The sequence below is a fragment of the Leptonotus elevatus genome, chromosome 4 (assembly GCF_054856555.1).
Source record: "Leptonotus elevatus isolate MCC_2025b chromosome 4, RoL_Lele_1.0, whole genome shotgun sequence".
NCBI lineage: Eukaryota > Metazoa > Chordata > Actinopteri > Syngnathiformes > Syngnathidae > Leptonotus > Leptonotus elevatus.
In genome coordinates, this window is record NC_141242.1 from 21,340,232 (window position 1) to 21,356,493 (window position 16,262).

Here is a 16,262-nt window from a genome sequence, read left to right on the forward strand (position 1 = left end):
ATAAGGGAATTTAAAACATATATATATATATTTTTTTCTTATTATTAGTTCCAAATCGTTTAGATTTGACTCAGATGCTTGCTACAGCTCTGGACAGAACTGCAACATCACCAATACATTCTGTCAGATGGTGTTAATTGAGGCTGATTTGATCGAACAGGGGTCAGTAGAACGTCATCCTGCAGCAACCTGAACTTTGACGCGACGAGGATGACTTGCTTCTCGGATTTCTAGTACTTTCCCAAGACAGAAGTCAGCACTTTTGGCAACGACTTTCCCCTGTATCCAGGAAGTGACGGCGAAGACTTAGCGGGTTCGAGCCAACCCGAGGGAGGTCGTCACGTCTCTACAAAAGAAGTTGGGAGGAAGAGGAGCTCTGGTCAGGCTGACGAAGAGCAAATCAACTCGGCACGGAAATTGAGTGACTAGTTTTCAAAATAAAAGCATCAAGCATGGTTAGGCGGTCATAAACAACCCTCGGCGTCGCCACCAGGTTGCTACATGAAGGAGTTTATCCATAAGAACTATTGGAAGGAGACCTGTCTTGTAAAGTTGTTTGTTTCTGTCTTGTTCTGAGTGATATAGGCCTACCATTCACAAACAAAATGGTCTCATTTGCTCCATGTTTTAGCATGTAGCCTATGTTAGTCAGTGACACCACCAACGATTTGTGTCTCCATGATAGAAAAAATAAAATAAATCTCACATAATTTGGGCCCTTTCACATTCTACAGCACTTGCCCTCATTATGTTGAGCACCAATTTTGGTATTTAGATATCGTTACAGTTACTTACATTTAATACAATATAGGCCTATAGGTCAGTGGATTACTACCATCATTAAAACTCTTTTCTGTCCACATGTTTTAACATGACAATGCACAACAGATAAAGTGGATTTGACTCATCCAAGAACAAGGGCGGCAAATGCGACAATGCTATTTTTATACATGAGGAAGGGTTTACAGCTTTACAGCAAGCTGGAGTCAGGAAGAGGTGATGGTCGACACTCACTGGACAGACTGAATTTCTCAAGTAAAATACGTTTAGATTTACAACTGGGTGACAGGAAGGAATAAGGTGTATAAACAAGAGTTAACCTTGGCAGTGTCAGCAAGTAATCATATGCTATATTTACATTATTCAAATTGTGACAGCTCCAGTTTTGGGTTAATTAGTAATATGTTACAATAATTTAATTTGGGTAAGACATAATCCATAATTTAATGATGTGAATTTCTGATTGCAGTTATTGTCTTTCAAACTCCGCCATTTCTTCCACTCTTTTCACGATCCATATTTTCTTCTGAGAAGATGAGTCTTCTTTTGTTTGGATGAAGATCCGACAGTGTTTTTTCCCATGTGTTCTCGATGAATCCATTCTTTCTCAATTGTCGCGCCCTTCTGGCAACGTCAGCATTTCGTTTTGTGAGATTTTCATTGACGTAGACATGTTTACTTATAAGCTTGTAGCTCTCTCTCAGAAGAGCAATCTTCTTATTTCTGTCAACAAACCTGATCAGAACTGCAGGTGGTCGTGTCCCCCCCGCCCAGTTGGAAGCGAAAAGCACATCTGGATGTGCACTGGATCCACAAATAATCCCAAATCTCTGAGTTGAGTTGTCACTTGCTGTTCGACAGTCTCGCTGGCTGAAGCTTGGTCAGAATCAACTGCACTTGTGCTGGCCGCAGCTCTCGCCCGAGGGCCGCGGCACGGTTTGATCTGGATACCTGTAACTATCGCATCGTTGATTTAAAGATTCTGTTCCAAATCATCCACTTTTTGTTCCAAGGTGACAATGCAAGTGGCTCGATGCTCTTTTTCATTTCAAGTATTTCGGTGACCATTTATTTGAGTTTTGCAAGAGAAGATTTGATCTCCTCAATTTCGTCAGCTCTTTTTCCGCTAGGCATATTTCAACAATGTAGTTAAAAATCCCAACGTCAACAAAATAGTTAGACGTCACGAGCGAGTGCAGGAGCAAGTAACAGATGCGTCATTGATTTGATTGATTCTAAATGTATATAATATTGTAAATGCAGTTCCATGTTACTGCACTAAAGTAACCGTTCATTTTGCTCCATATGCTCAGTTTATTCAGTTACATGCTATGTTTATTTTATTTTATTTAGTTATTTGCCTTTTTTTAGGGGGCGGGGTTTGTAGGCTACTAGGCAGCACACTGGTTGAGGGAAATATTGTGCACTACTTAAAGCCTTAAAACAGGTTTGTTAATTTTATTTTTAACCTCAGCAGATGTTGACACAATGTAAAAAAGAAGTAAAGTCTAGAGGTAAGAGGTCAAGTCAATGTAGGTGAGATATTGATTGACTGATTGATGAGAACTGCGGAATTATTGACTAAATGTACATAGTTTTTTACTTTTTAATTTACACTTAGACCTAATTTTCTGTACCTTTTACTTTTATTTAAGTACAACAATTGTAGAAATGCTTTTGAGCCCTTCACAGACCTACTGCATCTGTACTTGTAGAAGTTGTAGTGAGTTTGTCATCTCTGCTTTAGCAACATCAACGCTCCCCACAGAAGCTTTATTTTGAAAATACAAAGCGGAAAACCGGAGAGAGTGCGTTAAGTGTATCCTTGCTTAGAGAAGGTGGTCCTGCTCGACAAACACCGACCAGAAAAACATCCGACGAGGAAAGTTTTCAAGGTAATGATAACTTTAAATTTGACAACGTATACAAAGTGCACTGCTAAACGCGGATTTGAGTCAGACCGTCGTTCTCACAGGGTTGAGGAGTTTTGACACTTTTATCTTGAAGTGTTTTAAAAACAAAAAAAAATTAAGTTTGCGAGTTGAAAATGGAGAGGCCAGCTGAGTGATAGTGGGGTGAGGAGGCTGGATTTGGCAAATTTGGGAGTCCTGCCCTGCTGCTAGCATGCTAGTTAGCATACTCAGTTTCGCCATCGCTATTCAGTACGAAAAAGGTGAGAATTCAACTTTTGTTTATGTGACGTCAAGTTTATGTGTGGACGCCTGAACGGGGTACGCTACACTAACCAATTTGATCAAAAATACTTGTGTTTTGGTTTTTGTCTCTTCTTGCGGCAAGTTAAGCATCAGAAGGGCCTGTCTCCCCAGTTTAAACAAACTTTTGGACTACTTCTCACAAATGAACACATGACAATGTTTGGGTATAATGTGGTTTACACTTTTAGCATATAATTCACACCAAAATCGAATTATTCTAAGTAGAACAATTGTATGTAGCTGTGCGAGACCGGTGACATACATTTTCCCCCCAGCAAATGTACATCAAAGGATTCCACAATCATGTTCTGCTCTATGGTTTTTATAAATATAAATATATATATATATATATATATATATATATATATTAGTGGTGTCTGTACATTACAAGTAATCCGAGTTTTAGCACTGCATACCTTAATTAAACAGTTTATTGCTATATGTCTGATTTATTGATCTCATGTTATGTTGTTAACCACAGTATTATGTTCTAGGTTGCAGAGTGTCCACCTTCACGTCTACCGCTTTGCATTTGAAGATATGGATGTTGACATTGCAATCTCTTCCAATGGAGTAAAGTAACGCATACTTTCAGTGGAGACTCCTGTTGAATTTTGCACTCGTCCCAAACTACAGGGCTTTGCTCCCTCCTATTGTCAGTGGATTTTGTATCCAAAGCCTCCCTGCTAACCAATGCAATTTGATCTGAAGTACTCAAACTATTAGGTTGTCTGACATGGATGTCAGATCTAATCTTCAGGCAAAATGACTGGGTGCAGATGTTGCAACAAAAGCAATTGATTGTGACATGGAGTAATAACATATTTGCTGGAGGGAGGAGACATCCAACATGTTTGTGATATTGCGGTGATGAGATCTTGGACGCTTTGCATTAGTGGATGGATCTGATGCATTCAAGATCAGCTGATGCCAACTGGTTGGGACTCCAGCTCGATTCATGAACCCTCTCTCTGAATCGGGGCACAGCTTGGACGACGTTGAGTCGGCTGGTGCTGTGATGAGGCAGGGCTCCTGGTGGCCTGCGTGGCTGGCTGGGCCGAGTCCCCGAGTTATGTGATGGGGTGCAGGAACAGTAAGGTCCTCCCTGAGCCTCCAGGGGATGTTCAGTTGGACCTGGTCAAAAAGGTCAGTAAAATGCATTATTTAAACTGCATAACCATCACTAAATGAATGTAATGTTTGCTTATTACTGTCAGAGAATTATAATGATAACACATTAGTTTAATTCATTCTGATTCTGCACAATGGGCTAAATAAGATCAATAGTTCAATTATTAATCTTATCCATACTCTGATATTATTGTATTTCAAAAGGTAGAATATGTTATTAGAATGTTTATTACTTGACACACTACTGCTAACAGTGTTCTAAAGTTAATTTGTAATTGCAAGCATGTTGTCACATCTAGCAACAATAGTGTAATTAAAACAAAGTTCATTATCACCGTTGTCAACCATGCTGAAATGTAATCGTGAGCAACAAGGATGGACTAATAAATCATATTATGGACTCTATTGCAATTGTCAAAGATTGAAGTGCCTTTGACGGTGTGATGATATTTAACTGGCATAAATGGAGCCATTCAGACTGATTAATTATTAAATGGTTGTTAATTATAGCTTCAGTCTAGCACAGTCTCATAAAACACACAACACAATGTAGTGTGACGGGATTATTACTCAGATCACATGTAACAATGGCAGTTGAGGGTGCAGTACATTATGCACATTACAGTAAAGACCTGCATATTTGCATATTCACCTTTTTTGTGTTTTTATTTGATTTTCTGCTCAGGCCAAAAATCAATACATGTATTACATTGGAACTGTCTTTTGGCATTATGGTGCCAAGAAGGAACTATGTCAGTGTGAGTTTAGGAGCTTCATCTGGACAAAATTGGTGCTAGGGTGCCAACTTGTAGCATCTTGGTGCCAAGGAACATTGACGTTGCCAATTATAGACAATTGAAGTGATTTGCTGCCATGTGGCATCTCTAGGCAAGCATGAACCATTTTAAAAGGGCATCAGTTACTTGCAGATTTTTTGCCATTCGCAGCAGGCTTCGGCACTGATCGCCCTCTTACACAGGGGTCCCCTGCCATTCAGGGTGAGTTCTGAGCCCTCCTGTGAAGTTCCTTGGCACAAAGATGCTCCACGATAGCAGCAAAGCACTACATGAAACTCATAACCTCAACTCACTTTAACATAGTTTTTTTTGGCACCAAGATGGTAGCCAAAAATAATACCGTTATTGAGACAGCTTTGGCTTGAGCACAAAATGACGAATAGGTGAGTTTTTCGAACAAATATCAGAAGACGTTACTCTAAATATCTGTGTATTTGCGATTCTTAACAATAGCATGTGTGCCTTAATTAAATAGGATTCATCTACCTGATAAGTGGATGGGCTTTATAAAGCATACATTTGAATTCTTCTAACGTAATGACTCTAAACATACCTAAATAATCATTCATGGCTCAGATGATTTCCTGTTTGTTTTTTTTAACCTCAATCTTACGGTATTGTATGTCTGTATGTTTAATGTGGGACTGACTCTACACTATATTTTACATTTCACGATATTTTCTTTCCAGGTGGATCCACCCCATCAAACAGACATCTATAAGCACTTCATTCGGGGAGATGGTACGGCTAGCAAGACTGGTGAGGGCGGAGGAGGGGGAGGCGACAAGGCAGGCTCCACCTCCCCATCTTTTCCTCAGGCGCAAGGTTCCACTCCTGTCACCTCCCCCCAAAACCCTAAAACCCCATCTGAGGCGTCAGACCCTCAACGGAAAAAGGTGGCCAAATATCGAGCCAAGTTTGACCCACGAGTCACAGCCAAGTATGACATCAAAGCTTTGATAGGTCGAGGGAGTTTTAGTCGAGTTGTTCGCGTGGAGCACAAGAGCACTCGGCAGCCGTACGCCATAAAGATGATTGAGACCCGGTACAGGGAGGGAAGGGAGGTTTGTGAGTCCGAGCTGTGCGTTCTTCGACGGGTTCGCCACACTAATATAATCCAGCTAATGGAGGTGTTTGAGACGACCGAGCGCGTTTACATGGTGATGGAGCTGGCCACCGGAGGAGAGCTGTTTGACCGCATCATTGCTCGCGGCTCCTTTACGGAGCGAGATGCCACCCGGGTGCTGCAGATGGTGTTGGACGGCGTCAAGTATCTCCACACTTTGGGGATCACGCACCGAGACCTGAAGCCCGAAAACCTGCTGTACTACCACCCCGGCGCAGACTCGAAGATCATCATCACCGACTTCGGTTTGGCCAATAGCAGGAAGAAGGGAGATGAGTGTCTGATGAAGACCACTTGTGGCACGCCTGAGTACATTGCCCCTGAGATTTTGGTGAGGAAACCCTACACGAATGCCGTCGACATGTGGGCATTGGGGGTGATCTCATACATCCTGCTGAGTGGAACCATGCCCTTTGAAGATGACAACCGTATGAGACTGTACCGGCAGATCCTAAAGGGGAAGTACAGCTTCTCTGGAGAGGTGAGGTGTTGCCAAACAACACATTTACACAAATTTTCAATGTTTGGAGGGGGTGAAAAATCCTCACACTGTATGTTTGCCAGAAGTCTTTGCTGTAACACAGCTGAACATACAGGTAGACACATTTTCCTATGATATCTTGGGGTGAGTGGGTCCACAGTTTTTTGTTGTCTAGATATCTATCATCAATTGTCTGTGAAAAGCATTTGTTTTTTTCCCCTTAACAAATAAAAATGACTTTTTTTTAATTACCGGTAAAAGAAAACAATTGGGAGATACAAGCTTTTCACTGGACAGTGACAATTTTATTGAAACAATGCGTTCTTTAGGTGAGCGCTTGGCTTAATTAATTTTTATTCCCCCTTCCTCAAGTGGTAATGTCTGTTTTTTTTTTAAACATAGCCTTGGTTTTTGTGTTCTTCTTGAAGTGAAGTTTCTTAGTCAGTTTGAGCTTCTACATTGATGGCATTCATAGAGTTGTGCTCATAAGTTTAACTATCCTAGGCCGTGGTGTGTTAACTTATGAGCACGGCTATATGTATATCACCATTCACCATCTAAACTTATGAGCACAACTGTATTTTCAGAATGTTTTCAGGGCCACTTTAAAAAGCACCAAAAAAAAAGCACAAAAAGGACTCCCAAAAAAACTAAATTCATCTCTCGGCTGAGCTAGTGCCCGTCCAAGCTCCAAGTCATCTTGAGAGGCAGGGTACTGTTCACCAGCCAATCTCAGGCCACATATAGACAAACCACCATTCACACTCACTCCTACAGAGAAAATGTTGAGTCTTCAATTAACCTAAGGAATGTTTTTGGAAGGTGGGAGGTTACCAGATTATCTAGAGAGAACTCATGCAAGCACAGGAAGGTTGGAGCCTAGATTCAAACTGTGAGGCGGATGTGTTAGATGATCCGTTGTCTTGCCGCCACCTACTTTTATCTTCAGTTCATATTGGTTGCTATTAGCTGCATATGAGTTCAGTTAATGACGTCTGTCTTCTTTCCCCAGCCGTGGCCCAGTGTGTCTAACCTTGCCAAAGACTTTGTGGAACGGATTCTAACAGTGGATCCTAGCATGCGGCTGACTGCCAGCCAGGCTCTCAAGCACCCCTGGATCGTCAGCATGGCTGCTGCCTCCTCCATGAAGAACCTACAACGCTGTATATCTCAGAACCTGCTGAAGCGGGCGTCATCTCGCTGCCACAGCACCAAGTCGGCCCAGTCCACACGCTCCAGTCGCTCAACCAAATCCAACAAAGCTCGTCGTGTTCGGGAAAAGGAACTACGGGAGTTGAACAGACGCTATCAGCAGCAGTACAATGGCTGAGGCCTAACTTATTGGGGTGACTGTGAAAAAGCCAAATACTGTAGGTATTCCTGCCCCCCAGAAAGAAACTCGGGAAACACACCTGATGGGTCAAAAACCTTGTCAACCGGTAAACTTTGACAAAGTACCTGCTGCCAGCAAGACTGTAGAATAAATCAAAAATTATCATCTCTGAACTTGGAAGGACAAACCTTGCATAGCAATCTGTTCTGTGATGTTTTCCCACGTTGTCATCGCTCAGTTCATCTGCCCATCCTGATCTTAAGATGGAGCACTCCTTTCCTTTTTGTTCTGTCATTTCATGTGTCTTGACATGTATTTATTTATTAATGTGGACAGTCTTCATTCAGTTGGTCACTGGAATAATGACCTTCCACGATAATCTGTTGAACAGAGCTCTGGGTAATGAAGTTACTTAAGAGGAGTGTAAACATTCCTTCACACCCTCATGATTGATGACAATTGCTGTGAATTTATGTACTATTCGTCTTGGGGAGTGGCCACAGGAGACTTGCAGAAACATCAACGCAACATCAAAAGGCCAAAACGAAGACATTTTTTAAGCTTATCTCATCTTGCCATACTAGTATTTTTAACTCCAAAAGATTGTGAATCTGTGACCCCCCCCCCCTTTCTGTACAATCCACACAGCCCTGCTCAAAGTGCCTTACATAGAAGAATATATTCACAGTTGAAATTTGTATTCATTCCTGTTGCAATAGTTTTCATTTCTCAAAGTTATGTGACCATTTGACTTGTTTTGTCCTTTTATTAGTCACAGTAGCAGTGAGACAAAACATGCAAGTTGCACTTGCCGATTATAAATTAAGACCAGCTTGTTTAAAAACCAAGAAACTCATCATTATTATTATAATAAATTAAAACAAAGACTGCATGGGTGTGGACTGAAGCCTATCTTTTACTAACTGTTAAATTGCTGTTAAATATTTGTAATTATTCCCAATGAACGAGTCAAGGTGTTCCATTGATTTGTTGTATTTCTTTACTTTTACTTGTGATGCCACGAAGATGTTCCTGTTCTTAATTCTGGACAAATATTGTGGCAGCAGCTCCTAAATCATGCTAAGTGTCATGCGAGTCTCTTCGCATCAAAGGTTTACCCATTTAGGGCACATTAATGCACTCTGGTAGCTAGTGCAAGCGAGGTTAGAGGTGCGATGAGGTATTTGCCACTGATAAATAAGCAACATTTGGAACAGAACGCTACATTGATTTTAAATTACAATGCTAGCACATACAACTATGCAGCCTTCTGAGTAAGGTTAATTAAAAACGGGAATAGTAAATTTCCTTTTATTTGCACTTATGGTGCGGGTTTGAAATTTGAATCCTAACCAATACCATTAATAGTTGCTACTCAAAACCCAGATAATCATTGGGGTGGGGGGCAAAAAAAAAAGTTTGATATATATGTAACACTTTCAAGAGCACTGGAGATACCAGCAGCTCTCCAGCTCCCCTTTAGTACGTTGTTACAGCATAATTTGTGCTGGATAGAAAGAAAATACAAATGAATATTCTATCATTAATCTGTTTGCTCTAATTTTTTTGTTGAATGGGTGCATGTCTGTATAATGAACATTAGACCTAGAAAATGGTTTAATTTGATAGAAATTCTTGAACACTTTTTTTTTTAACTGTTCAACTTTCATATTACTTCAAGTGTAGTCAACATGTTTCCCAAATCAAGAGTTGTGCTGTTTTGTTTTGCGAAGCACTTCGTGGAGAAACAGGTTTTTCTACAAGCACAGTATTATTCATTGATGTGTATGTTTTCAAAATAATTTTGCTACAATATATTCCCTGAAAATGTTGCTGTGAGCTACAGATAATTAGAAAGGCTGTTGTGAACTTTTCAACAAATACTGGAATCTAGCTGAGCCATTTTAGTTGACCTCAGTGTTTCTGTAAATCTTTAGTTCCCTGTGTTTCTTTGCATTTTCATTCTGTTGCTTTTACTTGCATTTTCATGCATCCAAGTGCTATCCTGTGAAATGTGTTTTAGGTATTTTGCTTTTTGTGTGTGTCTCTTTTACAATTCAGCAATTGAGGCTATCATAGATACTGATATTAATACACTTGGTCAACTCATAGAAAGCTGTTTAGTACCTCATTTAGTAGCAGATTCTACATTTCGTCATAGAGGAACTCCCTCAGAAAATATGTCTTTCAGGTCTTACAGGATCGATTTCTCATAGAATATAACAATTTACAACTATAAATCATTTGAAGTGCTTTATTTAGCTTTCTAAATTGAGTACCTGTGAGCATGTATGCTGTTTTAATAAATAACAAAATTTATTTGTTTTAAAAAAAATGTCAGCACAACAGTACTTTTGTATTTTTCATGTACATGTAATTCTAATTTGACATAAATGACAATGCCCTAAATGAAGTTGACAGCAGTTACCCCAAAACATCAATATTTGATACTATGTATAAAAATGAGCGATAAATTGTTGATTCTTCTACTATTATTGTTTTTCTTGTTTGTCTTGTATGTGTCAATTAAAACAACACACAAAAAACAATTCTAACTTGACTTGTTGCCTAATACCATACCAGATTTTATTTTTTTACTGTTATGAATTATTTTCAGTCTGATTCATTACGTAGTTTTTTATTTTTAGACGCGAACAATGCTTTTTGTGACTGCTATAAAACTACAGGTGTTAACTGGATATTAACTGCACTTGCTTTAAATACAAAGCCGTATCTGTAGTTAAAAAAAATCTTAATGAATTAATAAGTAAATACAACACAATATGATTTGGTGTTAACACTACAGTACGTTTGCAGTATTTTACATCGTGATACAGCGCCTACTGATGGACAACATGCTAAAATGACTGTCACTGGAGGTGCTTGGGTTGCCAGATCCGAGACAGTCCTACTGTATAAATCAGCACATTATTTACACGTTGTTTAGATGCAATCAAGAGGATAATGTGATAATTTACATTTCTAAATTATTAATACAACATATTTATTCAGACCATCTTTACCAGTACATTTGAACAGAGGTGACCGCGAGCGTAAAACCACTCCGACCTGGCATCCAATCATGTCGGGACGTCAGTACTAGTCTGCGGCTGTAGGTAGCGATTGCTGCTAGCTTTTGTCCAAGGAAAGCTAAACACGGAACCGAGACGGTAATTGTGCGTCACTACAAGGAAGGTAAATTATAAAACCCCTTCGACAAACGGGAGCTACGATACGGAGTTATCTCGGTGAGTAACATCGTAATCATGTCGTGAAAAACAACGTTTCACGAAAAAGACTACTAAGCTAGCTAGCGTATGCTATACATGTGATAGTTTGCTGGCTCAAAAATACAATTTGCACACTTCTGCATTAAATTAACAATTTAGATGACGTCTTGAGATATTGCATATGCACGAGTGAGCACAAGTCACCTCATTTGGAAATGGTTGCAATGTTTACATCGATGAAGCTATTACACAAACACATACTTTTTCTTAACAGCTGTGTTTTGTTTAGTTTCCGTAGCAAATTGATGTATTTTTCAGCTGAAATCGAAATACGGTACTGTTCATTTAACAACTTTAGTGTACAGTACAGCACGTGTGCTTGTGTTTGGTTTGCTCAGAAGGAAACATATTTTAGTAAGTTTAACACTAAATCACTGGCAGTCACACTGATGTTCTCTGAATTTCCAATCACTAAACTGTACCTTATGGCTTATATGTTCCAATGTGTTTTGTACTCTTAACTTATTGATGATATACTGTACAAATAATGTCTGTATCCACTGATCAGGATTGTGGGGGGTCATTCTTGCTTTTAATTAGTAGTTGAGGTTTCCTTTCCATCTTTGTGACTTGGTTATTGAGACAAGTGGTCCCCACTCCCAGCCCTAGATTTCTCAACTGTCTGAAACCGCTGTCCTATTTTTACAACCCTGTAATATTGTTATCTAGGCATACATCCTAACCCAAGCAGGAACTAGTGATTGAGCTAACCGGTTACTAAAATTACCTACATTCCCGAAGCAAATGTTGAGCTGCAGGTTTTAATTCCTGCATAATTAAGAGATTGATCCCGAAGTAGTTTTCCATTGAAAGAAACTAAGGTGGAATTTACACACATTCTTTTATGTGACCCCTGTGGAATTAAAAATGAATTAAAAAATATCCTATAAGTAATTATCTCAACTAGGCTTGAACTTTCACCATCATAAAACTCTACTTAAACAAATACTCACTTGGTCCTGTCAGTAGCTCTCTGTGTGAAAGGTGCCGAAATCATTGTTTGCTTGTTTGTTTTTTATTGATGGCCAGTCATTGAGGAATTGGGGGGGGGGGGGGGGGGGCTGTTACGGTGACCCGCTAATTGAGGATAGCAGCTGTGTCAAAAGGAATAGCGAAACCCCGGAATGGGCATGGGAAGGAGAACCTGGCACTGATTACAGCAGCCTTGTTGTGTTAAAAGCAGTTGTGGCTGATTTTTTCTTTTATGTATCAAGGAAGACTTCAAAATATTCAAATCTCTTGTCTTTCGTCTATAACAAGTTGCGACAAAATAGAATGAAACTATGCACTTTCCGTCTGTAAAGCGCCAATATATTGTGAAGTGAGCTGTCGTGTTTTGTAGGGAGAAGATTGTTTGTTCTGTATCCATTCTTAATGTACAGTGCTTTGTTGTAGTTGTGGCAACCTGGCTGGGGAACAGGGAAACAGGCGTAAATGAAAACAAACATGTCCTACCCATTTTAATAGGATAACACCAACCATTAGCCTGTTTTGAGAACTCACCTCTAGCTCACACAGTAGACTAAAAACTCTGCTATCACGCTGTCTCCAGAATTTTTTCCACAGACTTTTATTTAGTTTGGGCAGCCGTGGGGTATTTCCTTAAATAAATAAATACATTAATAGTTCCAATATGTATTTAAATGTATTTAAAACAGCCACACAACTTTGCCTTTGGGGCTAACGACTATCATCACTTGTCAAGTTGTCACACTGACTACGTTTACATTCAGTCAATATTCAAGTCAAGGTCAGAATTTCGGTTTCTGACACAATCAAGGGAACCCGTTTAAATGCGTGGCAAACAAGAGTTACTCATGTTTATGTGGTCATTTGTGCTCCATTGGAATATCCCATTTGGATCGCGATGTGAGGACAACGTAATTACGTAAATAGAAGTAATTTCCGCTTTTAACTTTTTACGGTCAATAAAAGACATTATATTTATGTCACTCACCACGCTAAATAAAGTAGTCGGCTTCCTCCTCGCTCCAGAAGTGTGGTTCTTTGCTGCGAGTGTCATGTTTGTTTATACCGGCTTAAGTATTTCCGGTGAGTTACACGCCAGAAATACGGACTAAAATACTTGTGTATATATGTGTGCGTGTATAAACACAAACTGGCGTTTTTGCCGTAAAGACACAAAATAACGAGAAAAACGCAGCAGAGAAGTCAATGTATTTAAGCAAGGCTCCTTTAGCGAGTGGGAAGGAGCTACACATGCACGTCGTTACTACAAAGACTTAGATTCCTTGTGAATTCAAATAAGACAAAGAAGAAAATAGAGAGCATGCGCACAGCGAAAAACAATGCGCCGTGTTATATGATGTGTGCTTGTAAAATGCTTCTCAGTGGACACATAACATACTGTAACGAGTGTTTGCGGCATTACTCAGCAACATATTCTCAATCATACACCTTATCAAGCTAAAAAGGATATTTGTATAGCAATACAATGTGGTAGGATACTGTAAGGAAAGTTGTTTTTTTATAACATGAGCCCGACCCACAGTTACTAGAGCTTAGTTGCTTTGGTCATTGTTTTTGTTTTTTTTGTTTTCATTTGTTCATTTTTCCTTTTGGACAATCATAAAGACAATTTACAACATTCACTTTTCACATACAATTGTACCCAAAAAGAAAAAAAGGGCTGACAGGTTGATTCCCGTTCCCAGAATGCAATAGGACACAGATAATCAAAGTAGTAATTCGTCACATAACTAGTTGTGTGGATTATCAAGCAATTGTGCAAGCATGTATGGAGGCTTTGTGTCTCAGTGGGTGTGTCTAAGTGTGCAACTTTGTCTTCTTTGGCGTGTACTTGGGAACCCACTGATGTGTATTTTATGACAGGAATGTCCCTGCCGCTGCCCAGAGGGAAATGATCTTGTAGTGGCCCAGAATGTTTTTCTTGCTGCCAGAGTATTATGTTTTTGTATGTTGTTGTTACCAATTCAGCATACAGTAATCAAGAGACCAAGCCCTTACACAAAAAGCAAAAACAAAAAAAAAAGGGAGCAATTAACATACCCTCAAAGTGTTTAATTACCTCAACCTATGATTTATAAACTGTTTAATAAATTTTCCAATTGTGAAGCAATTCTTTGCATATTATTTGATTTTGAAATTGCACCGTTAATGTGCATGTACATAACAATTTGGCTCTTCTCTGGCAGACAAAACGTGCCTCGCAGAGATCTATCACTTAAAGGCACAGTGTATTATAAGTGACCACTAGATGTCGCTATAGCATATAATGCAGCCGAAGCGCATGCAGTTAAAAGCACGCACACTACAGTGGCTCAGAGAGACCACACTCCGCAAGACTACCACCAATTCTTATTTTGCGTGAGGAAACAAGCATCTTGGCGAGCAACAGCGAACATTTGTGTGTTTTTCACTGATTAGCTGGAGATAGATTTCACAGAAAGTTTGAAAAATATTGTGAATGAATAGTGAACTGCGACTAGAGCTATACATTTTTAGTAACATTTGTCAACATTGCTCTAATTTCCACAGCATACGTGATTGTTTTGCATGTACCAAGGACACGCCTTCAAAAATGGTAGCGGGACCATGGTATATATTAAAGGTCCCATAGAATGAAAATGCACTTTAGTGGGGTTTTCTATCAAAAAGATGCATCCCCGGCAAGTCTACAATCCAACCAGGTATGAAAAAAGTCAGTCCGCGCCTTTCTTTTTCTCTCCTGCTTGCAAATACTTCGTGGACAGGGGAAACAATGATCAGGAAAAAGTTGTTGCTTCCTTTGTCCCAAGTCTTTGAGAAGACAGTAGATTAATTTTATTTGTACGTGTACCGATATCATTTCTCAAAGGACTGTTTTGTTAGTGAGAGATCGATTTGCAACACGTTTAAACATAATGGATCGATCCCAACAGTGTGACATGACTGCAAATGGGAAAGATGTAAGTTTAACATTTTTGATTTAGCCTTCCTTCCTATCCTTCCTAATAAGAGATGTGCACCTTCGACCATATTACTGGTGTATTTTTAGTGCCTAAAGTGGGAGCTACATTTGTCGTGAGGAGGTTGTTTGGTTACAAGAGGTCAGATATGATAAAGCAGACGGTGGTTGGATAATATGATGCTTTTGCGTATTGTTTTGTCAAGATACAATCCGCGGTGGTTAATTTGCCGTGACTGGCAACTCGCCACCTAGTTGACATGACTTGTGATGCTAAGTGGTCCCGACGAGACGGCTTGCACGTTGCGACCGCGCAGTGGCCTAAATGTGCACATTTGTGTTATTCATAACCGCTTGTAAATATCTACAAGCATTCACGGCAAATCGGAGACATTCACGGCAAAATAACATTCACAGGAGATTTGCCGGTTGCGGCAAAAATAACCAATGCCTAAACAATCACAAACTAACGCTACAACATAGTCTCTGCAGTAACGTTATGCTACTTTTTCTTATGGTAAAACGTTATGCCACTTTTCCACATATTAAAATAGTTGTCAAATGTGTAAAAGACGTCTGTATTTTTCTTTTCTTCTGCTCCCATGACCAGTGGTTTCCATTCACAACATTAGCACATGGCGACCATGACCAAAATCACTGCCCCTTCGAGAGAAAAGGCTATATGGCCTTAGGCGTGGCCTGGTGCAGCTATTTACATAAAAGTGACACACCCCTAAAACAGGCTGTTTTGAACAGAGCGTTTTTTGGCTGATTTATGGAAAGCAAAAATATTAGATCCAAAGTCAATTTTGACGAATGCATGTCACAGACATGTCTTTTAGACATTTGAGAACTATTTTAGTATGTTGAAAAGTTGAATAATATGAGACCTTTAAGAAATTGTGTACACATTTAATGGCATCAGCTGGTTAGCAATTTGACATTAAACCATAGTTTAAAAAGTCATTGTTGAAAACTGCTAAAATCTTTGAGCATTATTTTTTATTTTTTATTTTATTTATTTTTTTACACGTAAATTTGGATGTCCGACTCTAATGTCAATCCTCACCAGCCATGAACCCCTCACCGTGCGTGTCTTTTGATTTTGGTGCTCTATGAGTTCATGTGGTGGTTATGAACTTTAGTATGTTCTTAACAACAAAAATAACAATCACGTAAA

General features: G+C 39.5%; 2 protein-coding genes across 4 annotated transcripts in view; both read left to right on the top strand.

The window, feature by feature from the left end:
* The first annotated feature begins 2,579 nt into the window (after positions 1-2,579).
* Positions 2,580-10,388, top strand: pskh1 (protein serine kinase H1). Of its 2 annotated transcripts, none has more exons than XM_086074643.1 (4): positions 2,580-2,675; positions 3,491-4,142; positions 5,614-6,531; positions 7,544-10,388. In XM_086074643.1, the coding sequence occupies exons 2-4, from the start codon at positions 4,074-4,076 to the stop codon at positions 7,859-7,861; spliced, it is 1,305 nt and encodes a 434-aa protein (XP_085930769.1). In that variant the 5' UTR covers positions 2,580-2,675; positions 3,491-4,073; the 3' UTR covers positions 7,862-10,388. The 2 variants fall into 2 exon arrangements, with proteins under 2 accessions (XP_085930769.1, XP_085930770.1); XM_086074644.1 differs by lacking the exon at positions 2,580-2,675 and adding an exon at positions 2,682-2,953.
* A 566-nt stretch (positions 10,389-10,954) lies between these two features.
* Positions 10,955-16,262, top strand: part of mbtps1 (membrane-bound transcription factor peptidase, site 1) — a 28,109-nt gene continuing 22,801 nt past the window's right edge. For both annotated transcript variants that reach the window (XM_086073696.1, XM_086073697.1), the window contains exon 1: positions 10,955-11,112. The gene's annotated coding sequence lies outside the window, so the exon portion shown is untranslated. The remainder of the gene's footprint in view (positions 11,113-16,262) is intronic.